At 41.7% G+C, this 26,218-nt stretch overlaps 1 protein-coding gene across 1 annotated transcript in view; it reads right to left on the reverse strand.

Annotated features, from left to right (window-relative positions):
- The window catches only part of kcnt2 (potassium channel, subfamily T, member 2), a 702,110-nt gene that overhangs the window by 315,746 nt on the left and 360,146 nt on the right, over positions 1-26,218 (reverse strand). Inside the window, exons 13-15 of the mRNA XM_048538622.2 lie at positions 16,436-16,600; positions 15,168-15,304; positions 11,305-11,368 (exon numbers count right to left, since the gene is read on the reverse strand). Coding sequence (XP_048394579.1) covers positions 11,305-11,368; positions 15,168-15,304; positions 16,436-16,600 — 366 coding nt within the window. The remainder of the gene's footprint in view (positions 1-11,304; positions 11,369-15,167; positions 15,305-16,435; positions 16,601-26,218) is intronic.

Here is a 26,218-nt window from a genome sequence, read left to right on the forward strand (position 1 = left end):
AAGTAAGGTAACAACTGACAGATGTACAGGTGGGTAGATGCGCAGGGTCTAGTCATCAAAACCTAAAGCGTACATCACTTGGACTAATTAGCAAGCAAATGAGTAGGAACTGAGTCCAAGCTCAACCTATGCCTGAGCTGGGCAAACAGAAAATGTTACCATTAACACCATTTGCAAGTGAGGTGCCATCAACAGCATCATCAATGAGTGGTGCAATACCAGCAAGTGACAAGCAACTCAAGTACAACTCTAGTTCTACGTTCTATTGACTTGAAAGAGGTGTACAAAATGATCAGAAGTAGACACAGAGTAGACAGTCAGAGACTTTTTTCCTCGGGTGGAGGTAGCCATTACAAGGGGGCATAGTTTTAAAGTGAGTAGAGGTAGATATAGGGAGACATCAGTGGCAGGTTCTTTACTCAGAGAATGGTAGGGCCGGGAATGCATTGCAGGAGAGGGTAGTGGAGTCGGCCTCGTTATGGGCATTCAAGCAGCTATTAGATAGACATATGGACGATAGTATAAGGTAGGGGTGGATGTTAGGTAGACCTTAGCGTTAGGGTAAACATTTGGTACAACATCATGGTCCGAAGGGCCTGTACTATGCTGTATCGTTCTATGTTAACTCCTGTATCACCAGGGGCACTACATTCTATGACCTAATAGTACAGTGTATAAGATACTGAGAAAAGAAAACAGCTAAAAAATACCCTTAAGTTGTTCAGTTTAGTTACAAAAGTCAATTGCTAATCCTTAGTTTAGACATAATGTAGAAAGGTAAATGATTGGAATAGTTGTTTGAGCGATAAAGGCAAGAAAGAGGAATATCACATTGTTATTTAATTCTGAGAGTTAGAAACCATCACGTTATGTGTATGTAAACATATTTCCAGAATTTCATATCACTCCATCGAATTTTTAAAATGTGGGAACAGGCCATTCAGCCCAACAAGTCCACACTGACACTCCGAAGAGCACCCCACCCCTTATCAACTTACAATTCCCACAACTACCACACCTAACCTTCACAGTCCTGAACACTACAAATAATTTAGCATGCCCAATCCAGCTAATTTGCACATAGTTGACTGTGGGAAGAAACCACAGCACCCAGCAGAAACCCACGCAAACACTGGGAGAACCTGCAAACTCCACACAGGGGAGTCACCCAAGGGATGGAATCGAACCAGGGTCCCTGCCACTGTGATGTAGTGGTGCTAGCCACTGTGCCATCCTCATGACTATATTACAGTCAGCATACTAAGTAAAAGTATATCAGTCGATCAACCACATGCAGCATTACTAAACAAAAATGAAGTTCCAGCATTTGACCCTAAGGATATAATTACATTGTACTCTAGAACCCACAATGTCATAGATTTGCTGCTGTTGTTTGGGTACCAGCCACCATAGTTGGCTAGATGGCTAATGTGTGGTTCAGATGAAGGCTAAGAGAGCAGATTCAATTCCTGTTCTAGCTGATGTACATAAAATGTAAAGGTTCCTTGCTCATTCCTCGCAGCAGAAAGCAATAGCAAATAAAAATGAACAAAATCTGCAAGCAACAACTCAGGCTGGAGCAGTAGCAAAAGACTTGCCCTTGAGCAGAGTAGGAATGACTTATTGTATAAAATAGGAATGCAGCATATGTAGCAGCAAGTAAGCTTTTCTTTATAACATCATCTGTTGTTTATTCATCTTTTTACTACTTGTGATTTATCTCACTGCAACAGCTCAGAAAGTCCATGTTGAGAATGTTCCATTTCCAAATCATTGAGAGAAATTTGTCTCTCATAAAGATGGTTAAAACTAAAGGAAGTAAATAGAAGTTAATGGAATTCTCCTTATAACACTAGAATATGTAAATATGCAGGATGTTTTATTTTTAATTTGCATTAAGAAAACAATTGAACATTTGCAATGATTCCCACTATACTAGATTGTTAAAATCCTCTTTGTTTTACAGAATCTTAATAAGGTGAAGAACTAAGAATGTTTATCAATGGCTTTTTTTTTGCTTAAGTTATTTAAGTCATGCTTTGGGCTACAATCAAATGATTGAAATGAAATTTCATAAAACTCAAGTAAAATGGAAATAAATAATGATTGAGAATCATAATATTACCCAATGCACAGCTCATGAATAAAATCAATTGGAAATTACCCTGAAACACAACTTGGAAATGTTGTCCTCTTCATGAATATGTAAAACACAATGTGGGAATTGCTGAAAAACTGTAAACAATGTTTAATATTCCATCGGGAAATTAATTTGCATAAGTTACATTTGAGCAGATTATGGTAGCTAGCATTACTGAAAATGAGACTCTTTCATTAAGTGCCATTAGAGAGACATTCTAATTTGCCAAATTTGTTGGTAACATAAAACAAAAATATTGGCCTGTAATTTCCTGGAACTTTATGGCATAACCATGTTTGAGAGCTGGTGTCCTTTTGTGATTAGAAAACATTTGCAGACTTTTTTCACTTTAAAACTGATACACTGCCAGACATGAACTTCTTCATTTATCTGTACTGCTTTCTACATACTTAGGCCACAATCTTCAGCTGTTCATTGACGTAGCCCAACTCAGCACATAAAGAACAAGCTTTTGCAACTTCATGGATTTACACCACTAGTGTGTCGGCAAAGATTTGCACTGACAGATTTAGCTGCAGCAATGCAGCAAAAATAGAGGGTGGCATAGCAGCTCAGTGGTTAGCACAGTTGCCTCACAGTACCAGGGATCTGGAATCATGTCTAGCTTTGGGCAACTGTCTGTGTGGAGTTTGCACATTCTCCCTGTGGCTGTGTGGTTTTCCTCCCACAGTCCAAACATGTGCAGGTTAGGGTGGATTGGCCATGTTAAATTACCCATAACAGTCCAGGGATGCACAGATTAGAAGTATTAGCCATGGGAAATGCAGGGTTGCAGGGTAGGGCTGTGGGTGAAATGACCTTCAGAGAGTCAGTGCGGACTCAATGGTCTAAATTGCCTGCTTCCACACTGTAGGATTCTATGTGAGAAGTTACCTGATATTGATACAGGAGAGTTCTGGCTTGTGACAAGAGTTCAAATTTTTGATACTCTTTTAAAAATTGACACCTGCACTATAGTGAACAGAAGCATAATTGTTGCACTTGAAATTGTTCAAAAATGTACTTTACAGTTCAGTATTTGTTATGACCAAACTGCTTGAAGGGCCTTTCCAATTACCATGTATTTCTCTATTTTAATGGAAGGGGAATGGTAAAGCAAGAAACTCTGTAAGGTGCCCCAGCATGGTACAATAGCCTTAGTACTGGTGCCACAATTACAATGGTTTCTACATTCCAGCTTAGACCAATGCCTCTCATAAGATGTTTCGGTGAAAATTTCCATTGGGAAGGTTAGTATGGTAAGCCAAAAACCTCAATGTAATTTCTGCACATACAACCCAGGAAATTCTGAACTGAACTGATCCTACTGTGACTTTGGAAGTCTGACAAGTGTTTATCTGGATTTGTAATCATTTTGAGATTAAAGACATAGTACTAGCAAATATAATTAGGAAACTGAAGCCATTTTACTAGAATTTAATTTCATAATGCCTCATTAGGTACAGTTTCCCATCTGGATAACAACTTAAATAATCAAAAGAAATCAGGACAGACAAATAGTTTATGTTTCCATTTACTGTAAGTAAAAATATCAAATAACTAATCTTAAATCATTTCAAAGGTAATATTGTCTACATATGCTGATACACCAAGAATTCCCTTTGAGTTGCAAAAGATTATCTTTCAAAGTGGATGCACACCATTAAAAAAACAAAGCTAATAATTATCCAAGATTATTCATTCCGGTCACAACTGAATATGCCATCAACAGTAATTTAAATAAAATAATGCTAATATAATCAAATTTATGCATTGCTTTTTGTTAGCATGTAAATAAGTGGCTTGCAAAGTGATTTCCAAGTAACAAGTCAGTAAAAGTCTGAATCTGTTTGGACAGCCTATTGCCAGATTGCATTTACGATGGAATTGTGTTATGGAACCTATTTTTGTGTGTGTTTGTGTGTGTATGTGTGCGTGTGTGAGAGAGATTGGGGTGAGGGGAGGTGTGCTGAGAAAACAAAACTGTTTCTCCTTCTGGCTTCAAACTTAAATGGGTAAAACAAGAATTTGAAATACTGTCACATGTTGAGTGGATGTTATTGAGATTATAACAGATATACTTCACTTATGTTGCAAAAGCAATCCTGAAACCATGGTTAATATTGCTATTTACATGTGCAAGACATTGTGGCAACATGTAAAAAAAAATTAATATGTTTGTGCGTGTTCCCCCAGTTGCAGATTGGGACTCCTGGCCCTGGAAATATCCTTGCAGCCATATCTTTTCCCAGACACCTGCCCTAAGGACCAATTTCCATCCTAAACTTTTGCTCATTTCTGAAAAGGATAACAAGTTATTATCTCTTGGTTAGAAGTGTGCATAAAGCATTTCCTCCATTTGAAAGCAATGGCAAAGGAGCAATACATTACACAAAAAGAGCCAGACTAACAATTAAGAAATGAAGTACTTTTGAAGTCTTGTTTTCCGACTGTATTGCGTTCAGGTACAAATGTATCGTCAATACAGATCCCTCATTTTGGTCAATACTCTGCTTGCCACCTGGTGAAGTTAAATTTCTGTGCAATTCCAAATATTTCAAGATCCTATTTTAGCTGGGCCACTAAAGGAGTTGAATACAGAAATGATGATAAGCTTTTTCCCAAAAAGAGGAATGGAACATTGGAAGACAAGTCTTCCAACACTGATCCCGAGGAGAGTCTGGAACTAACTATATGATATTAAAGCTGGATGCACAGAATACCATCTGCTTTCTCTGCCAAGAAATGGTGCATGCTGGGGATCTGCACTTAACACGTAAACAAAGCAGGTATCAGTTGGAGTAAAATGCTCAAAGACTTTAAATTTAATCTATGACACTCATGTACCAAAAAAAATGAACATGACTTTAACAGCAGTGCTTTTTAAACCAGTCAACCTGAAGTAAGTATTGACTGATGTTTATGCATTCCGAACTACCTAGAAAGGTAGGTGTTGTAATATTCTTCCTGGCCTCAGTTAGATAGAGAGATTCTGGAGGTGGGGGGGTCAAGTAGAGAAGGAAGTCTGTTCCAGCTCCCAATGACTGCCCCATTGAAATTAACACCCGTAGTATTATTAAATGGCCAGAGATGTGGTGGCAGAGAGGTGGCGAGGAGGGTGGCACGGTGGCTCAGTGGTCAGTGCTACTGCCTCACAACACCAGGGACCCGGGTTCAATTCCACCCTCGGGTGGCTGTGTGGAGTTTGCACATTCTTCCTGTGTCTGCGTGGGTTTCCTCTGGGTGCTCTGGTTTCCTTCCTCCCTCAATCCAAAGATGCGCAGATTAGGCGGCCGGGCGATGCTAGATTGCCAACAGTGTTCAGGGAGGCATAGGTTATGTGGATTAGCCATGGGAAACTCAGTATTGCAGGCATACAGTAGGGGGTGGGTCAGTGTGGACTCGATGGGTCAAATGGACTAATTCCACACTGTGGGGATTCTATGACCTGCCCTATACAGAAAGGATATAATTCTGCAGAGGTATGCGCATCAGTCAGATAGCTGCCAGTTCTATCACCCAGCAGCACCTCTGGGAGACCATTTCTAGGCCCACAGGCAATGCTAAGAAAGAGGAACTTGGATAAGCCTGGGGCCAAACCAGGCCCCAACGACGGGATTGAAAGTGAATGGCGATTGGATTTAAGAACCTGAGAAGGCTAAAGGTGGACGTAATGACCTTGGAAAGACACCCTGTTGGGCTCAGCTGTCAGGCTTTCCCATGGGTACAGGCCATGCCCCACTGTGTGGAATGATACCTAGTGTGGTGGGATCAGGATGTAAAGAGGCCAATTGATTAACTTAATTAACACAAGGATAGGCAGGCCACCCAACCGCTACCTGATTCTGGTGATATGTTGTAGCTGTATGAAGTGGGAGCTGGCTGATCCCATTGCAAAATGCAATGACCTCATCTGCAGCAACTGTTGGTTACTGGAGGAATGTTGGCTCAGAATTAATGAGCTATAGTTCGAGCTTCAGGCACTGTGGCACATCCAGGAGGAGGAGTGTTACTAGGACTCTCTGTTTCAGGCAGCAGTCACACCTGGCAAATTAAGTACCATAAATTCAGTCAGTGAACATGGACAGCAGGGTGTGACTGTGAGTGAGGCAGACAGAGGGACCCTGCAGTCAGTATCAGAGGAGCCTCAGCTCTCGACTTTGTCAAACAGGTACGAGATAGTTGCTCCCTGTGTGGATGAGGAACAAGGCTGCAAGGAGGATGAACCTGCTGGCCATGGCACCAGGAGGCCATTCAAGAGGAGGGAGCAAAAAGACAGGCAGTAGTCCCTACAACTAACTAATTTATAGAAATAGGGAATTCGATAGCACCTCTGTAAGCATGATAAAGAGTCCAGTGTAGTATGTTGCCTGCCCAGTGCCAAGGTGAGGGACATCTCTGGCCAGCTTGAAAGGATATTAGAGAGGGACAGGGAGGATCCAGTCATTGTGGTCCATGTCATACATGGCAAGGTTAAGAAACAGGACCTGTTTAGAGATTATCACAAATTAAGAACTAAATTAAAGAACAGGTCCTCAAGGGTTATAACCTCGGATTACTGCCCGAGCCATGTGCAAACTGGCATAGAGACACGAGAATAAGGGAAGTAAGTATGTGGCTGAAAGAGTGGTGTGAGAAAGACAGACATGGGACATTGGCATCATTATTGGAACAGGAGGGATCTGCACCGCTGGGATGGTCTCCACCTGAACCTAGCTGGGACTAATGCTTGAGTGAAAAGGGTAAATAGGGTGGACAACAGGGCTTTATATTAGAAAGTGGGGCGGGGTGGAGAGAGTAAAACGTCACGGAGTATCATGGCCAATGGGAACAAAACAGCAGGTTAACATCTGTGGGAGTGGACTCAACTGCACGAAAAAGTATGACATAAAATGGAAAGTAAGGAGAACTCAAGAGGGGTTATCAAAGTCTCCAGCACACAAAATAGGACAGAATGTTTGGAAAAGGGTTAGGTATCAAACTTCAAGCACTCTGGATAATTGAATGACAATGGGAAGAGGGATGGCAAATGCAGGGCTGAAGGTGTTATATCTGAATGCACGCAGTATACAAAATAAGGTAAATGAGCTGGTGACGCAGATCAAAATTGGCAGGTTTGACATAGTGGGCATCAGGGAGATGTGGCTACAAGGGGATGAGGATTGGGAGCTAAATATCCAAGGATAGACTTCCTACCAAAAAGACAGGCAGGTGGACAGAGGGAGTGGGTTTGCCTTTACAGTAAGACAGGAAATGAAATCAATAGCAAGAAACGAAGTAGGGACAGATGATGTAGAATCTGTGCGGGTTGAGTTGAGAAACAGCAAACATGAAAAAAACATAATGGGAGTTATGTACAGGCCTCCAAAGAATAGTCAAGATTTGGGGCACAAGATACGCTAGGAGGCAGAAAAGGCACGTAAGAGAGGAAAGGTTACAGTGATCATGAGGATTTCAATATGCAGGTAGGCAAGTAGATTGGAAAACTCAGATTGGTAGTGGATCACAAGAAAAGGAATTTGTGGAATGTCTATGAGATGGCTTTTTGCAGCACCATGAGGTGGAGCCCATGAGGGAACAGGCAATTTCAGATTAATTGTTTGCATTGAGGCAGACTTGATAAGGTGAAGAAACCCTTAGGAGGCTGTGACCATAATAAGACAGAATTTACTCCGCAATTTGAAAATGTAGTGGAGAAGGTGGAATAAGATGTAATGCTATTACAGTTGAATAAAGGTGACTGCAGAGGCATGAGTGAGGAGCTGAGCAGAACTCACTAGGAGAGAAGCCTAGCAGGAAAGACAATGGAACTGCACTGGCAGTAGTTTCTGGGAGTAATTCAGGAGACACAGCAAAAATTCATCCCTAGGGAAAACAATATATACTATACTATGAGGGAGGATGAGGTAACCATGACTGACAAGGGAAGTCAGGGATAGCATAAAAGCAAATGAGAAAGCATGTAATGCAGTGAAGGGCAGTGGGAAGCCAGAGGATTTGGTCGCCTACAAAGACCAGAGGACAACAAGAAAAGAAATAAGGAAGGAGAAGATTAAATAGGAGTGAAAGCTAGCCAGTAATTTAAAGAAGATTGCAACATTTTCTTAAAATTTATAAAGGGCAAAAGAGAAGAAAAAGTCCACACTGGACTGCTGGAAAATGACGTTAGAGAATTAGCAATGGGGAACAAACAGATGATTGAAAAACTGAATAAGTACTTTGTTTCAGCCTTCACAGTGGAAAGGAGTAATATACCAAAAATTCAGTAGTCCAGATGGATGGGGCGAGGGGCTGCGGTGTGCAGAGCTGAGTATGGGGGCCATGAGCAAGGAGAAGGTGCCTGGAAAACTGACAGGGCTGAAGGCGGATAAATCACCTGGACCACATGGGCTACACCCCAGGGTTCTGAAGGAGATAGCTGAAGAGACAGTGGAAGCATTGGTGCTGATCTTTCAGGAACCACTGCAGTCACAGAGAGTCCCAAAGGACTGGAAAATCACGAATGTACCGTCCCTGTTTAAGAAGGGCGTAAGGTAAAAGACAGGAATTTACAGGCCGATTAGCCTAACCTTGGTTGTTGGTAAGATTCTGAAGTTCATTGCGAAGGATGTGATTTCTCAAGACTTGGAAGTGCATGGTAAAACAGGATAAAGACGGTAGAGATTCATCAAGGGGCGGTCATGCCTGACAAACCTGTTGGAATTCTTTGAGGAGGTAACTAGCAGTTTAGCCAAGGAGAGCCAATGGATGTTATCTAACTGGACTTCCAGAAGGCCTTTGGCAAGATCCTGCACAGAAGACTGCTGAGTAACATAAGGGCCCATGGCGTTAGAGGCAAGGTGCTAGCATGGATAGAAGATTGGCTGTCTGGCAGAAGGCAAAGAATGGTGTTAAAAGGGTCTTTCTCAGGATGGCAGCTGGTGACAAGTTTTGTTCCACAAGGATCAGTGTTGGAGCCATGGTTTTTCACTTTTAAATTAATGATCTAGATGAAGGAACTGAAGGCATTTGGGCTAAGTTTGCAGATGATGCAATGACAGGTAGAGGGACATGTAGTATTGAGGAGGCAGGGAGGCTGTAGAAGGATTTGGACAGGTTAGGAGAGTGGGCAAAGAAGTAGCAGATGTGAGGTCATGCACTTTGGTAGCAAGAATAGAGACATAGACTACTTTGTAAATGGGAACAAAATTCAGAAGTCTGAAATGCAAAGGGACTTGGGAGTTCTAGTCCAAGATTCTCTTCAGGTAAACTTGCAGGTTGAGTCGGTAGTTAGGAAGGCAAATACAATGTCTGCACTTATTTTGAGAGGACTAGATTATAAAAGCAGGAATGTACTTCTGAGGCTTTATAAAGCTCCGGTCAGACCACATTTAGAGTAATGAGAGTAATTTTGTGCCACATATCTCCGCAAGGAGGTACTGGCCTTGGAGCAGGGCCTGAGGAAGTTCATGAGAATGATCCCAGGAATGAAAGGCTTAACATATGAGGAATGTTTGAAGACTCTGGGTCTATACTCAATGGGATTTAGAAGGATGAGGGGGGATCTAACTGAGACTTACAAAATACTAAAAGGCATAGACTAATTGGACATTAGGAAGATGTTTCCATTATTGGGAGAGACTAGAACCCAAAGGAAAGGGACAACAAAGGGGAGACCCTTTAAAATGGAGATAAGGATATATTTTGTCAGCCAGAAAGTGGTGAATCTACGGAATTCACTGCCTCAGAAGGCTGTGGAGGCTAGATCATTGAGTATATCTAAGACAGAGATAGATCAGCTCTTGATTATCAGGGGGATCAAAGGTCACGGGGAGAAAGCAGGAGAATCGGGTTGAGAAAATTATCAGCCATGATTGGATGGCAGAGCAGACTCGATGGGCTGAAAGGCCTAATTTCTGCTCCTATGTCTTATGTTCCATGGTCTTATGGCCTGGAATTGCAGAAGGAACAGGGTAGAAGTGGCATAGTACCCTTTGGACTTTCCTTGTTCCACCTTCCCTTGAAAACTGCTGGGACAGGAGTGAAATCCACCTGCTCACTTTCGTGCCAACAAAAATAGATACCCAGCCTAACCTCACTTTTTAGGCCAGACCCCTGTAGGTTTGGGCATGTCCAAATCAAGTTCCTTTTTAAAGTATTTGGATTTCTGCCTTTACAACCCTTTTAGATAGCAAGCTCAGGTGTCCACCACACTCTGGTGAAAAGAAAGATCCTCAAATGGGATCTATGAATTTGTTTAAATTTATGCACGTCTGATTATTGACCCTGAGGTTCAACGACACAGGTCCTTCCTATCTACCCTATCTAAGCTCCACATAATTTTATACATTGAAAGAAAATCTGTATTTGGCTTCTTCTCTTCCAAAGAAAACAGCACAAGTATATCCACTCATTCCTTCATGCCAAATTTTTCTAGCTCTGGGAGTACCTACATAAACGTATTCTGTGTGCAATTACATCCCTCCTATAACAAAGTGACCAAAATTGTATATAGTCCTCTAATTATGATCTAACTAGCGTTTTATACAGTTTTTCACGTAATTTCTCATCTATTCATTTACCTATGCATCACATATTCCTCAGCTACTGAAATAGGACACCCTGTCTGCTTTGTTAACCACCTTAATGACCACTCTGTTTCTTTCTGGGGTCCCTCCATTCCGCTACATTCATTTATTGACTGTTATCTTGTTTGCCCTCTTCAAAACGCAATATCTCTCACATGTCTCTCGGTAGAGATAAACTGGCTATTTTACTGCTTAACAGTTGTCCACTGATATGTTTCTGCATTTTACAGCCTTCTTCCTGATGGACAAACATTTGACCAATTTCTGTTGAATCCTATCCTTTGTCTCAATAAAAAACACACAACAACCATTTTCCTTTGCTTCCACCCATGGAGGCAATTTGGACTAAAATTGTCATTTTTCATTAGACACCATGAGTTTGATTTTCTGACCAGCCTGCCAAGTCTGACCTTGTCAGAAATGTCACCAATTTACAACGAGAGGAGGAGTAATCTAGGAACAGCAGCTATGAGGATCAGTGTTTGATCCATCTGAAGGACTATATTCTGGTTGGAATTAGACTCTTCCCGTCTATCCACACCAGCTTTCTTTTTGGAAAAAGCATGATAAATTTCAATCCTAGGTAAAATAACTTACAGCAGCTGTCCTGTCAACTTCATATCGACTGCTAAGGATAAAACAGGCTTCAGCATCATCCATTCTGAATCAGTCACGAAAAGATCCAGTTGTAGAGGAAGGCAGCATTTAAGGAAAAGGATTGAGATTGAAAGAAAGAGAAATATTTCAGAATCATTACTGTATTCACTGATGTGTCTGAAAAACGATGACAAAAATGCATGGAGACTTGCAGACTACAAACACCAACATAAATGTCACTTTGGTTGTCCAGATGTTGCATTAACAACAGTTTTATCTAATGTGTATTAAAGTTGTACGCACAGTGTAATGAAGAGACTCATGGTAAAGAACATAATTGAAATTGTTTCAACCATTATTGACTCTGAACAAAGCTCTGCACTTTACAACTATTTTTGTATTTTGAAATTAGAACATACAGGAGAATCCTGCCAATCAGTTAGTTATTCTTAAAATCTGGTATTTTTGAAGGAAGCTCTACTCCATTTTCATACATTTTTCACATGACTCAATGACATCAATTGGCAAAAGCCCTACCAAAGCTGTTGCATGAAAGCATCATTGATGAAGGATTAACGATTACGAAACAGTAAGAAAATAATTAGCTTGCAATCAGAAAAATAACAGAAGTAAAACTATATATGCAAGCAGCTTGCATAACACTGCCAGAACTCCAGTAGTCTTGTTTCTGGTGATTTGGAGGATCAATAATTTTGTTATTTGGTGCTAACAGCAACAACAACTCCCCTCTTGGCAAAGCATTCTTCTTGAGTGCTTGTAGTTAACAAAGACTCTCGATCCTTCTTTAGTCTGGTTTTCCATCCTGAACAGTGGTCTTGCTATAGTGTCAAGGCAGAGTATTTCAGCCTGCTTCTTCTTACCCATCTCAAGAAGATATTACATTTCCATTTAATGTCAAGTATGGTATCATTCTCTGCTCACTTCCTGTCTTTCTCTTGCTCTCTTCCCAGAATGATTTTCACAATAGTCTCTCACTGTCTCTATCAATGTCCCCTATGTTTCCCCTTTCATTTTCAACCCGAAAAGAGACTCCTTTTTATCTCCCCACAACAAGAAAAACCATCTTTCTCTGCTTTACCAACCCTCTCTCCTATTCACTTTATTTACGCTGAAATATTACAGAAAGAAAGGAGATTAGTCGGTAGAGACATAATCCTGTGCATGTATCTTTTTGCATCATTCATCCTTCAAATATTTGTGCAACTTCTGTTGAAATTTACAGCAGAATCTGTGTCCAACATTCTATCAGGTGATACATGCCATATTTCATAACTTTCAATCAAGCATCTTCCCACAGAACCTATTGTATCGCTGATTCTATCGTGTCAGATCCTTTGTAGAATTTACTTCCCCACTTCACACTGCTGTTAGGGAACCATCTGAAAACGCACATCACAAATTGTACAAAATATTCTTTCTAAAGTATCGTGAACACCTGTTTAAAAAAAAGACTCTCAAGGATTTCTATTGATAGATTATTCAAACAAATCGCTGTGGTACTCAATGCAGCCTAGAAAATGGAGCATAATTATTGATGTATGCAAATTCCAGTTAGTACAAAAAAGGCGCAGATTCTACAGGTTAGCTACTTTTCATTTCAGAAAGTGTCATTTGGAACATAAAATTATAATGTGAATCTATGATACATTGAATGGAAAAGTTCAGTCAGAGCCACTTTTATTCACTTTCAGACTCAAGTCTACAATGGAGGCTACTGTTATTCACAGCTTTCTGACTCCAATAGCTTTTCCATTGATCAGCAGAATGAATGTTCCAGGGTCAGTACATTGGGTGATTACTGGAGTAACTATGGAAAACTGACATTTTTCAACACAGCAGCTCTTGACCAGCCATCAACCGGGGCAGCACGGTGGCTCAGTGGTTAGCACTGTAGCCTCACAGTGCCAGGGACCCAGGTTCGATTCCACTGCCAGGACTCTGTGCGGAGTTTGCACATTCTCCCCGTATCTGCGTGGGTTTCCTCCGGGTGCTCCAGTTTCCTCCCGTAGTCCAAAGATGTGCAGGGTAGGTGGATCGGCCATGCTAAATTGCCTGTAGTGTTCAGGGGTGTGTGGGTTATGGAGGGGTAGGTCTGGGTGGGATGCTCCAAGGGGCTGTGTGGATTGTTGGGCCAAAGGGCCTGTTTCCACACTGTAGGAAATCTAATCTAAACCTAGCCAGTCAATGCACTGTCCAATCCTCGTTTAGGAGGAGATGAGATTGACTGGGGTATGGGCAATTCTCGGAACCATGTTACCACAAGGACCTGTGGTATCTCAAGATTTACCTCTTAAGATACTGGCCTACAGATTGCATGTGGCAAAAGCTCTGGAATAGAAAAAAAGACATGCTTTGATACCCATGGGAAACATAGTGTGAAGGAAGAACAGAAAATTATTGATAACCAGAAAATCATTGAAGAGAATAGTCTTTTCAGATCTACAGGTGGAACAATCTGGATTCCATACTGTCATGTAAAGGTTAGTGGTACTCCCTTGTGGTGTCTTTTGTAAAACATTTTAATGACAGACAGTCTTACGGCAATTTTCATTAAATCTGCATGGCCTGCAAGTTATTTAAAGTTAAATCCTACAGTGCAAATCCTTCTTCTTATTGTTCCTTCATTCTTGACTGTTCACATTCTGACAGCAAAATAGGGAAATCCAACTGATAATCACACGTCTTTATCTCTCAAACTCCAGGGTCAGTGGAAAAAATAATTCTAACAGTCTCTAAGTCTTTCAAGGTAGTTGGTGGTCAGATCTCACTCAGTATTACACAGAAACACTTTAGTTAAGTCACTGCACCTTAAAACTACTCCATACAATGCACTTCAAAGTAAAAGCATTCAGTCATTATCAGCTACAACACGTAAACTGCTGCTCATTCCTTCCAAGTCAGTCTCTATGGATTCAGGATGTAGATTACAGGTTTGGTCACTGTCAAACAGTCCTTCTCATTTGTAATTTGTTCCAAATAGGTTTCGGGGAGAAATGGCACCTGTCCTGGGTAAAGTCCTGGATCTAACTGGAAGTGGCAGTGCAAAGTCTGGGGAATGGAACAAGCTCCACACCATCATTATTCCCAAATTACAGTCCTCAATGAAGAAACTTAATTTCCACTGATGTACCAGAAGTAGCATCAGGGCAATAAGCATAAACTAAGTAATAAAATGATATGGAGTCAGTGCAGTTTAAAGAGTAGGAGGTCATGTTTGATTAATTTATTGGATTTTTTTGAGCAGATGATTAACCTAGGTATTTCTACCCCTCATGTGCATTCAGCCCTTCAGACACATTGCCCAAAAGCACATTGATTTCCAACTGCACAACACTCGGGTCTGTCTCACCATCATTGTCCTTGATCCATCACTGCTTCTGATTTCACACTGAGCTCATCCAACTGGATGAGCGGAACTTATCTTGAAGAAAGACTAAGAGAATATGATACTGGTTTGTTTTCACATTGGGCACAACAGCTTTAAGGTCATTTGAACCCAAGCAAGTTTTTTCAGCCTGTAAACAAATTTATATCTCTGTGGTCATGTTTGCATTAAAGCTCAACAAATCAAATGGAAAGCAGAAGATGACTTTTTTCACTAAAACATTAGTTAAGCGTGTGGAGCAAAGTCAACTTTGATGGTGGGATAAGAAGCAATAACGGGCTTCAAGAAGGGACTAGAGAGATTCTGACCAATAAGCATGATTCAAGGCAATTCAAAATGCACCAATTAAATGCCACAGGCAGGCGGACTAGAGGAACAGCGATCATCTGCGTCCTGAAAGTGTTACTATGCAAAGTTGAATTTCATTAGTACAACGGAAAAGTCACTGTAGACCTACTTGGCTCGGAGAAGGTCTTGGTCTTTCAACGCTGATCCCTGGAGGTAAATTACCCTTTGGGCCCACATTGGAATTTGCAATACCCTTCGAACCTGTAAATCCATTTCAGTAGGACAAAGTATCACTACATAGTAATCCTAGAAAAATGAAATGTAAATACAATTAGCAGAACATGGAGCATTTATTCATTAGTTCTTAATGCAAGAAAGAAAAGATTCTTATATTCTCCCTATTTTTAACATACATTAGCAAATCTAAGCAATATATATTCGTGCAAATCTCAGTAGTGATTCACTTGTTATAATCCACCCGTAATTTATTGATTAATTATTTTGTACTTAATTCAATTTCTTGTATAATTTAATGCAGAAATATTGTTATTGTTAATGATTTTTAATACTTGTTTATAATGCTTACCAGGATAAAGTCAACAATAATAATTGGTAATGGATTCTTGAATATGTTATATTCTATATGCTGCTATTGTTGTTTATGGCATTCATCTGTACTGAGTTATGGTGTCTGCAAACACAGCTGCACTGATATGCAGTGTCCTTGATAATAGAAGTTGAATTTTATTGCAGAGATTGGTCACGACTGATGGAAAGGTTCATGTTTGATTATATTGTGACTTACCCACTCCCCCAAACAGATTCATTCACACACAACTGCTTAGAAGATGCAGCATTGATGAGATTAACTATATCCACATACCCATTAATTGTAAATGACACACTGTCTTTTAAAAACCTGTCCAAGTTTACATCAACTGTTTAAGGTGCTGCCGAAGTTACATATATTATAGCCAAGATAGTGATTCTTTGTCCAGTGGTAAAACAGTGCAAAAATTCACCACTTACTCCTTCGCATGATCTTTAATCCAATACAAGCTGAAAAATTATGAACCCAAAAGCACATGTTTGTCAATTTATTTACTAATTAAGCAAAAATATTAGTAAAATGCTCATAACTTCCTCATTGAAACACTTCTCAGAGAAACATCAGTGGCTTCGGTAGATTTAGCAAATTTGAATGCTGAAAATATAAAATAGCATCTTCTTCTTGATTGAACATATTGAATTTAAATGCATTTTTGATTAATTCAAGCAATAAATTTATTGATTTTGAAAAGTAAAATGTAAAACTGTACTGATAAGCTTACTTCAACATGGGAAAGCAGTTTAGACTGATGCAAGATTGAGCTGTCTGTATTTTAAATGCTTATTTTTATGGACGACTATGTGATCAGTACACGTAATCTTAATAACCTGTAATCTGGGATGAGCGTAGAACTCATTCAAAAAATCCATTAGCAGGTTAATCTTCAAAGAGGTGACACACAGTACGACATGTTTTTCTGTCTGAGCTCTGTGGCGACTATAGTTTCCTCCTGACTTCTGTCTCTCCATCCACAGATAGGCCAGCTGTTCAAACTGCAGGACAAGAACAAAGCTACTTATCAATTTTCACAACCAAAACACCAAGACATCATCATGACTAACAGACAGAATATCAACTTGGGCAAATTTGTTTTATTTTTCAATACTGCAACTAATCACACTCACACAATGTTTACTTACGGTTATGCATTTCAAATCCAAAATTTGCAGTATCCATACAAATAACATGAAGGGGAAAATGAATTCCTGTAAGGTTGTTTAGATTCGGAGCAACAAAGCAGAGGGATGATTTTCTTAATGGCTAGATCCAGTTACTGTGAGTAAAGTATGTTTAATCAGTAGAAAGAAATAGGTGGAATATTATGCCAATATTCACCTATTTAAATGTTTCATCCAATTTTCCTGTTAGGTTTTATATTGATGCCAATATTTTCAGTTAATTGTAATATGGTTACATTACGTAGATGTTATTTAACCGACACTATAACTTCCAACTCTCATGCCAGTATAAGATTCAACCATCTTCCTTCATGTGCAAAAATTGCACCTGGGGCTGTAACAGCACGCTGAATACATTTAAAAGGGCCTGAGGAAGACTTGTCATAATATTTTTGATGACTTTTTGTTTCTCTTTTTGACACATTTTCATTCAGTGTTCAAGAGACATAGGCATTTTGGGAAAGGCCAGCATTTGTTGCTCTTCCTGAGTTACCCTTGAGCTGAGTCACTTGCTCAGCCATGTCAGCGGACAGTTAGGAGTTAGTCATGCTGTTGTAGGTCTGGAGTCACATGTGGGCCAGACCAGGTACCAGTGGCAGATTTCTTTCCCTAGAAGACCTTAGCGAACCAGGGTGGATTTTTATGACAACTGATGAGCTTCATCGACACCATTACTGAGAAAAGCTTTCAATCCCGGATTTAATTATTGGCTTTAAACTCCACCAGTTGATTTGAACACATGTTCCCACAGCATCAGCCTGAACCTTTAGATTACTAGTCTGGAAATTTTACCACCACATTACCATCTCACCAACTTTGTTGTTCAGATAGCTATGTTCCAAGTTAATGGAACTGCCTCTTGCTTTGACAAACCACAGTTGTGGCCCAGTAAGATTCTCAGTGTGTTTCCCTTTTACTTATGCTATTTTACAAGAATAAAAGCAGCAATGAAAGGATGCCAGAGACAGATTGTATCTACCTGCTGATAACTTCCCGCTCACGTTTACAGACAGCAATCACAGATTCCAGGTCAGGTAACATGAAAATCAGAGCTGCACTATCTAATGCAGGGACACCTGCAACCAGCATATACCACTCAGCCTGGGGACTTGATAGCTATAATAATAAAAATGCAAAAACAAATTGTTTTTCTCCATCTGCTAATGTTGTAATACATCTTTTGGGGATGTAGTGCACTGGAGTGCAATGCAGATATTTGCCTTTTGCTTCTTGATGCACTACTTGCATTTTGATAGACAATTGACATGGATTTTGGAGGGTTGAACCACTGCATCCCTTACCACAGACCTCTTATTTTATACCTTCATGTTGATTATATCAGCTGCTGAGATTTGATAGACATTTTGATACTGGGATAAACTTTGGAAAAGCGTAAGTTGATGCATTATAATAAATTAATAACCGCTACCAATATTTTCATCCATTTTCCACTAAACATGCCAATCATCCTTGTAATCAGCTAACTTTCAGGCTGTTAAGAATGGGTCTAATATCAGGACGAACTTCACCCAAGGATGTAATTTACATTTATCGCATAAAGTCAGCGGGGCTCATCGAGTTAGTTGCATTTGCTGCCATCACAACTGCACGGGGCATACTCACCACACACGCAGCCACAGTGCCTGTGTCATCATGTTGGTGATGCCGCAGGTAGCTCTCTGCATCAGAGAACAGGATCATCTACAATAAGGAGCGATGCAAAAATAACATAACAAGTGAAGTACCCAATTAAATGAGGCTTTTCTCCCCCAGAATATTTCAAACCAATTGATTCCTAGACATCCCAATTTGGGGGTCATGACTTCACTGCCAGCACTTGACAGTCCTGCTTGCTCCCTCACTTGCTGTCCTGCTCCTGATTACTGCTCTCCATGAATAAGGGAGCAGGGCAGTGAGTGAGTGAGATGGAGGCAGTGAAGGGTCAGGATTAGCACGGCCAAGGAGGTAGTGAGTGGGTTACCAAGTAAGGGTGGCAACTGGTCATGAAGCAAACAATGACAGCAGCCGTGAGGGTAAGTGTGTGTTGATTTCCTGTTCCAGTGCAGCAGCGTACAGTGGCAACTAAGCTCCATTCCCAAAATAATGCCTCACCAGCAGTCTGTATCAACGGACTCAACTTTCCCAGTGCCTGGACAAATGTGGGCAATGTCAAGAGTATAAAAAAAAGCATTTTCAGCATGAAGAAAATCTCCAACTAACGTTTCAAAGGCCAGATGACAATCTTGCTAAAGATCAGTGAGTTGACTTTTCTCTAATCTTGCCTCATTTCTATTCAGATTGCAATGTTCCCAAGCAGCAGGGAGAAACTAGATGGCACCAATTTGAGAAAAGAAAGTCAAGGGTGGTGAAGCTCAGCAGTATCTATTGTGGGCATCCATCTTGGCAAACATTTCCCACCATCCAGACGGGCACCACATTAACAGTGTGTGCTTGCACCCTCCATCCACAGAGATTGGAATCAGCAAATCAGCAGCCTCACCACATCATCGTGGCACAACTCCAGCTCACTGATGATACAGTTCACCTCTTCAATATTGCACTTTGGAGCTCACTAACAACTTACATTGAAATATTGCTGCCAGTTGTTTTGTGCACAGCAATGGGCACCTATCTCACATCAGAACAGCTTCCACAAAAGGCTTGTTATCTTGTTTTCATATTCACCTTGTTCACCTTGCACCTACTTGGGCACACTCAGCACCTCTGCCTTCCCTGCCTTTTTGCGTTGACACACAGTCAGGCAGCATGTCATTGTTGTCAACAATGGTCAGCCCAAGTGAGTGGACATGTTACTGTATAGCCCCGTGCTTCATCAATGTTACCCATGTCAGCAGCTCAAAAGGCAATAGCAGTGAATTTTTTTAATTTAAAAAATATACTTTATTCGTACAAAATACAAAAATTAAACATATTTACACACCTGCCCGATCATGCTAGCCGCTCTGGGTTACCCTGGGGGTACGTACACCGACTAAAAGAAAAAGGCAAAAACAAAAGAAAAACCCTGGCGATCGTCTCCCCGCACAGTCCTCGTTGGCCCCCTGGCCAGGTGGGGAAGGCGCCAGCTAGGCCCAGTTACCAAATAGGGCCCCTGTTACATTCTGGCTGAGGGGTCTCATATGGTGGTCTTTCCCCACCGCGCCTTGGCAGCGGCTGCCCCAAGCTTTAGCGCGTCCCTCAGCATGTAGTCCTGAACCTTGGAGTGCACCAGTCTGCAACACTTGGTTGGGGTCAGTTCTTTCAGCTGGAAGACCAGCAAGTTGCAGGCAGACCAAAGAGTGTCTTTCACTGCATTGATGGTCCTCCAGGCGCAGTTGATGTTGATCTTGGTGTGCGGCCCGGGAAACAGCCCACAGAGCACGGAGTCCCGCATCACGGAGCTGCTCGGGACGAACTTCAACAAATACCACTGCATTCCCCTCCAGACCTCCTGCGCATAGGCACACTACAGAAGGAGATGATTGACAGTCGCATCACCCCCGCAGCCACCTCGAGGGCAGCGAGCGGTGGCGCAGAAAGCCCGGGCATGCACAAACGATCTCACTGGCAGAGCCTCTCTCACCACCAGCCAAACAATGACAAGGCAATTACAGTGAATATGCTTTGGCTTCAAAGTCTATTGGAAGTGATCCTTAGTCTGGAGAATTCAGAACTATTGTCACTCAGGAAGTGCTGCAACAGCACAGTCAAGAGACTGGGACACTATCAGTATGTTGCCAATGAGGTCAGTAAATATATAGCATTACAGTCCAGGAAATAGAACACGGTCAGCCTTGTAGGTCAAGTGCAACCCGTTTAGTGTTTGAGGAAGCTGTTTAGGGATCTGGTCGCTCATCAGTTAGGGTGTTGTTCTACACCAGAGTGGTGGGGCATGATTCAGCCTGAAGAGCCTGTTCATGACTAGTCAAAGCTTGTTATCAGGGGCCACTTCTGTGGTGGGGATTTTGTGCAAGTCATTTAAGGGGATTGGGAGTTACATGCTAGGATGTAGACAGAATAATTGCAAAGAAAACCAGCTCAACACATAAGGATGTGAGACACTGAACCATGAGGGGTCACGGGTTACTGCAGGAATTGAGGATTGGGTCATCAATACTCATGAGCATCTTGCTTCAATGGGGAGACACTACATTGTGATGTTTGGCATGACAAGCTGTAAGCCTGGGGCTCGGAGAGTAAAGTGGGGAGATAAGGAGTTAAATAAGGGGGCTGGCTGGGAATGTGGGGAGATTCAAACCTGATGGGGCTGCTAGGGAGAGCAAGGCAGAAAGGAACATAAATGTTTTGAAGGTGGGGCGCATGTCTCATAGATTGAGAGGTAAACCTGTGACTCATGCTCTGGAACACAGAAACATAGAAGATAGGAGCAGAAGGAGGGCATTCAGCTCTTCGATCCTGCTCCGCCATTCTTCACAATCACGGCTGATCATCCAACTCAGTAGCCTAATCCTACTTTCTCCCCAAAACCTTTGGTCCCATTCGCCCCAAGTGCTATGTCTACTCACCTCTTGAATACATTTGATGTTTTGGCATTAACTGCTTCCTGTGGCAATGAATTCCACTGGCTCACCCCTCTTTGGGTGAAGAAATGTCTCCTCATCTCTGTCCTAAATGGTCTACCCCAAATCCTCATACTGTGACCCTGGTTCTGGATACACCCACCATCAGGAACATCTGTGCCTGCATCTGCCCTGTCTAGTCCTGTTAGAATTTTATACGTCTCAATGCAATCCTCTCTCATTCGTCTGAACTCTAGCAAAAACAATCCCAATCTAGTCAGTCTCTCCTCATACGTCATTCCTGCCATCGCCAGAATCAGCCTGGTAAACTTTCGCTGCTCTCCCTCGAGAACAAGAACACCCTTCCTCAGCAAAGGAGACCAAAACTACACACAATATTCCAGATGTGGTCTCACCAAGGCCCTGTATAACTGCAGCAACCCTGTACATCCCTCCTCTTGTACCCAAGACCTGTCACAACGACAGCCAACATACCATTTGCCTTCTTTACCGCCAGCTGCACCCGCATGCTTACCTTTAGCAACTGGTGCACAAGGACACCCAGGACCCGCTGCACACTCCCCTCTCCCAACTTATTGCCATTCAGGTAGTAACCTGCCTTCTTGTTTTTGCTTCTGAAGTGAATAACCTCACATTTATCCAAAATATACTGCATCTGCCATTTGCCCACTTACCCAACCTGAGGGTCATGCTGAAGGATCTTTGCATCCTCGTCACAGTTCACCCTCCCACCCAACTTGTATCATCTGTAAACTTGGAGATGTTACATTTTGTTCCCTCATTCAAATTATTAATATACGTTGTGAATAGCTGGGGTCCCAGCACTGATCGCTGGGGCATTCCACTAGTTATTGTCTGCTAATTTGAAAAGGACCCATTAATTCCTACTCTTTGTTTCCTCGTTGCCAAACAGTTTCCTATCCATCAAAATACACTTCCCCAATTCCATGTGCTTTAATCTTAAACATTAATCTCTTCTGTTGGACTTTGTCAAATGCTTTCTGAAAGTCTAAATACACTATATCGACTGGCTCCCCCTTATCAACTCTACTAGTTACATCTTCATAGAATTCTAACAGATTTGTCAAGCATGATTTCCCCTTCATAAATCCATGCTGACTCTGTCTGATCCTGGACTGCTTTCTAAATGTTCTACTATAAAATCCTCGACAATGGATTTTAGAATTTTCCGCACTACTTATGTTAGGCTCACCGGTCTATAATTCCTTGTTTTCTCTCTACTTCCCTTTTTAAATATTGGAGTGATATTAGCTACCTTCCAGTCTGCAGGGACTGTTCCAGAGTCTATAGAATCCTGGAAGATGACCACCAATGCATCCACTATTTCTAGAGCTACTTCCTGAAGTATTCTGGGATGTAGATTAACAGGCCAAGGGGGTTTCTTGGCCTTCGATTCCAACAATTTTGCCAGGAATTTTCTTTACTAATATTGATCTCCCATAGTTCTTCCCTCTCACTAAATCTTGCATTCTCCAATGATTCCAGTATCAGATTTGTGTCCTCTTTAGCGAAGACAGAACCAAAGCATGTATTCAGTTCCTCAGCCATTTCTTTGTCCCCTATTATACATTCCTCTATTTCTGACTGTAGGGGGCCTGCATTTGTCTTTATCAATCTCTTTCCCTTCGTGTGCCTGTAGAAACTCTTAGCATCAGTCTTTAGCTTCCCTGGAAGCTTACTTTTGTACTCTAATTTCAACTCCTTAATCAATCCCATGGTTCCTCTTTGCTGATTTCTAAACTGTTTCCAATCCTTAGATTTAGGAATGTTCACTGTGTCGTCTTCCATCCTCATCCAAATCACAAATATGCAGTGGAAATAAGAAATTGCTGCCACCACACCCAGAGTACGCAGAATAAGTGTTTGGTTTTTTTTTGTCTGAGGGAATGGAGTTCAGTTATGAGCGATACGAGTTTATTCAAGGGGCAGATAATGAAGCACTTGTATATTACCAGTGTACATGCTTACATTAAGGGCAGCTCTAAGCACAGAATTTTGCACTGTGACTGCAGTGACAATTACATCAATCACAAATCCTGAACACAAGCAAGCTTAACCACAACATTAATCATTACAAAATAATCCTAGTAATCACAGACAACATATAAAGAGTAACCCTTTCGCAAACGTAGTCCAAGGTCCCTCAGGCTGCAGAAATTGTTGAAGCTGCTTTCCTTACACGTCGGTTTGTGAGTCTTACACGACTGATTCTTACATGCAATGCTGCCTTTGTTCAGTTTTGCGAAGAGTTGGATGGGAGGAGATTGTTGGCCGTTGTTTGGGGGCGTGGTGTGGTGGATAGTGTTTTTGTTCCTGCCACACTTGTAATCCCTGACTGTATACACAGCATTGCTTGCACAGCACACATCTGGTTAACTTCTACCATGTTAAAGGTCCATGTCAGGGCAGCCTATTAGTACTCCATACATTGGGACTTGGAGGGTATGACAAGCTGTCCTTTGTGTCTGCTGTGACTGCTCACTGCTCACATTACGAAGGAGATGCTTATTTTTTGATATTCCCCACAGAGCTTCATTGAAACCATTTACCAGTAGATCCTGGCACAGCAGCTGTGATCACTTCTGTGGCCACAGCCGAGTCACAGAGAGAAGAACACAGACTAGCCCAGCAGCAGCAGCAACAAACTCCAGCTGATGTAGAAAAGCCTTCAAATGTAGAGTCTACAGCAACAAGGTCCAATTCACAATGCAAAGAAAGGGCAGAAACCCATATCTTTGGTCTCTTTCTAACCGGGCCACACAATATCTCCTCAAGGAGATATTGAGGTCCCATGCTTGGACAGGTCTGGGTGATTTCTTGCAGCACACAGGGTAGACTTCATAATCCTCACACACTGTGCTCTGGATATCTGGAACAGGGAAAAAGGGGAAATGAAAATCGACGAGGAGCAATATTCTTTTGAGGAGGAAGAGGAGGGTGCTGATCGGAAGAAACATCACCTTCATCATGACAGACAGAGCAGACAGGACTTATTTGTGCCCCACTCTCAATGGAACAGAGTTGGGTGAAGTCATTATTCATTGACTGTAAGTGTGTTGATGCTGGAAAGCAAGCAGCTCCTGTTAATTCCCAAACATAAAGGTAAGTCTTCAGTTTGCTCTTTTTTTTTAATTTTTATCACACAGCAGGAAAATTAACAAACAACTGGAAGGCTTTACAACATCTGTTGTTGCCATTCAGACATGACAATGTTTTATCATTGCAGAGCACTCCTTTAGACAGATGCTGGAGCATAAGGGAAGGCTAGCCTCTCTAGCTTCATTCTTGTAGCGGCAACTAAAATAATAGCTGATCAGACATGTGAAGGCATAAGGTGAAAATATGTAATTACAAACATGAGATCCTATTTATGTTAAGGTGTTATCCATGCCACCTATCTGCCCTTAAAAAAGGTTTGCTTTCTCCTTTTTCTCTCACTATATTTAGGTGCAGTTCCAACTCTCCATGGAAGTTGCTAACCTGTCCACGGAGAAAGCCAGATGCACACTTGCTGGACCCAACATGGTACTGATAATGTCAGTGGACTTCTTTGACTTTCAACGCAATTTTCTCCGGGTGTCTCGAGCAAACTTGTCTGCTGCTTCTGTGCCTGTTTTAACTAAATATTTAATGGCTGGCACCATGGGGTTCCTTGGCGGGGTTGGGGGGGGGGGGGTACCCTTGACCAAATGGAATGGAGATCAGAGACCTGCGTCAAGGGGGATCAAAGGCCTCAGTCAGAGCTGGTCTCGGAATGATCAGGCGCCAGGATGAGTGAGATCAGAGGCTTGAATAAGGAAGATCAAACTGTCAGGAGCCAGATTTCAGGCTAGATCATGGAGGCCTAAAAGTTGAGAAGGAAGATTTAGGGTCAGGTTAGAAAAGACTGAAGCCAGAGGGAACACTGAAATGTAAAATACAGATTAGAACAAAGGAAAGGAGATCTGAGAGACAAAAACAGAAGTTGCTGGAAGCTCAGCAGAGCTCAAAGCATCTGTGAAGAAAATGTGGCCTCCTCTAAATTGGGGAAATGAGGCAAAGACTGGGTGACTGCTTTGCAGAACATATACATTCTGCTCACAGAAATGGCCCTGAGCTACCTGTTGCCTGCCACTTTAACACACCACCCTGCTCCCTGGCCAACATTTCTGTCTCTGGCTTGCTGCAGTGTTCCAGCGAAGCTCAGCACAAGCTGGAAGAACAACATCTCATTTTCTGCTTGGGGACCCCGCAGCCCTCCGGACACAATGTTGAGTTCAATAATGTTAGGGCCTAAACTCTCACATGTCCTAGCCCCATACCCCACACACCAGACCTTGTTATTACATAGTATATCACACTATCTATTGTTAGTTACTAACAGCCCCCATTAACAGCTATTCACCCTCCTAGCCAGATTGTTATCAACTCCCTTGCCTGTCCAATTGCTCTTCTCTCTCCTCAGGCTTTATCCTATCGTTTAGTCCCTACCCCATGCCCCTCCCTATTTTCTGCATATAATCCAACGTTTTCCCAGCTACCATCAGTTCTGAGGAAGGGTCACCAGACCCAAAACATTAACACCAATTTTTTCATCACAGATACTGTCAGAGCTGCTGAGTTTTTCCAGCAACTTCTGTTCTTGTTCCTGATTACAGTGCCCATAGTTCTTTCAGGAGATCTGATGGTTTAGGGAAATGTCCAATTATGGTGGTCTGTTGGAGACGGCAGATAAGTGGAAATGCACTTAATCTCTGCAATCCAACTGACCTCAGCTCCAAATGCCTGGAAAACTCCACCAGCTGGGATTACATTTTAAAAAAGGTTTTCGCATTAAAGTTCACAAGTCATTATTCTACATCTAAATGAACAACTTGCTTCCAATAAGCAG

This window comes from Stegostoma tigrinum, chromosome 8, assembly GCF_030684315.1.
Source record: "Stegostoma tigrinum isolate sSteTig4 chromosome 8, sSteTig4.hap1, whole genome shotgun sequence".
Lineage (NCBI taxonomy): Eukaryota > Metazoa > Chordata > Chondrichthyes > Orectolobiformes > Stegostomatidae > Stegostoma > Stegostoma tigrinum.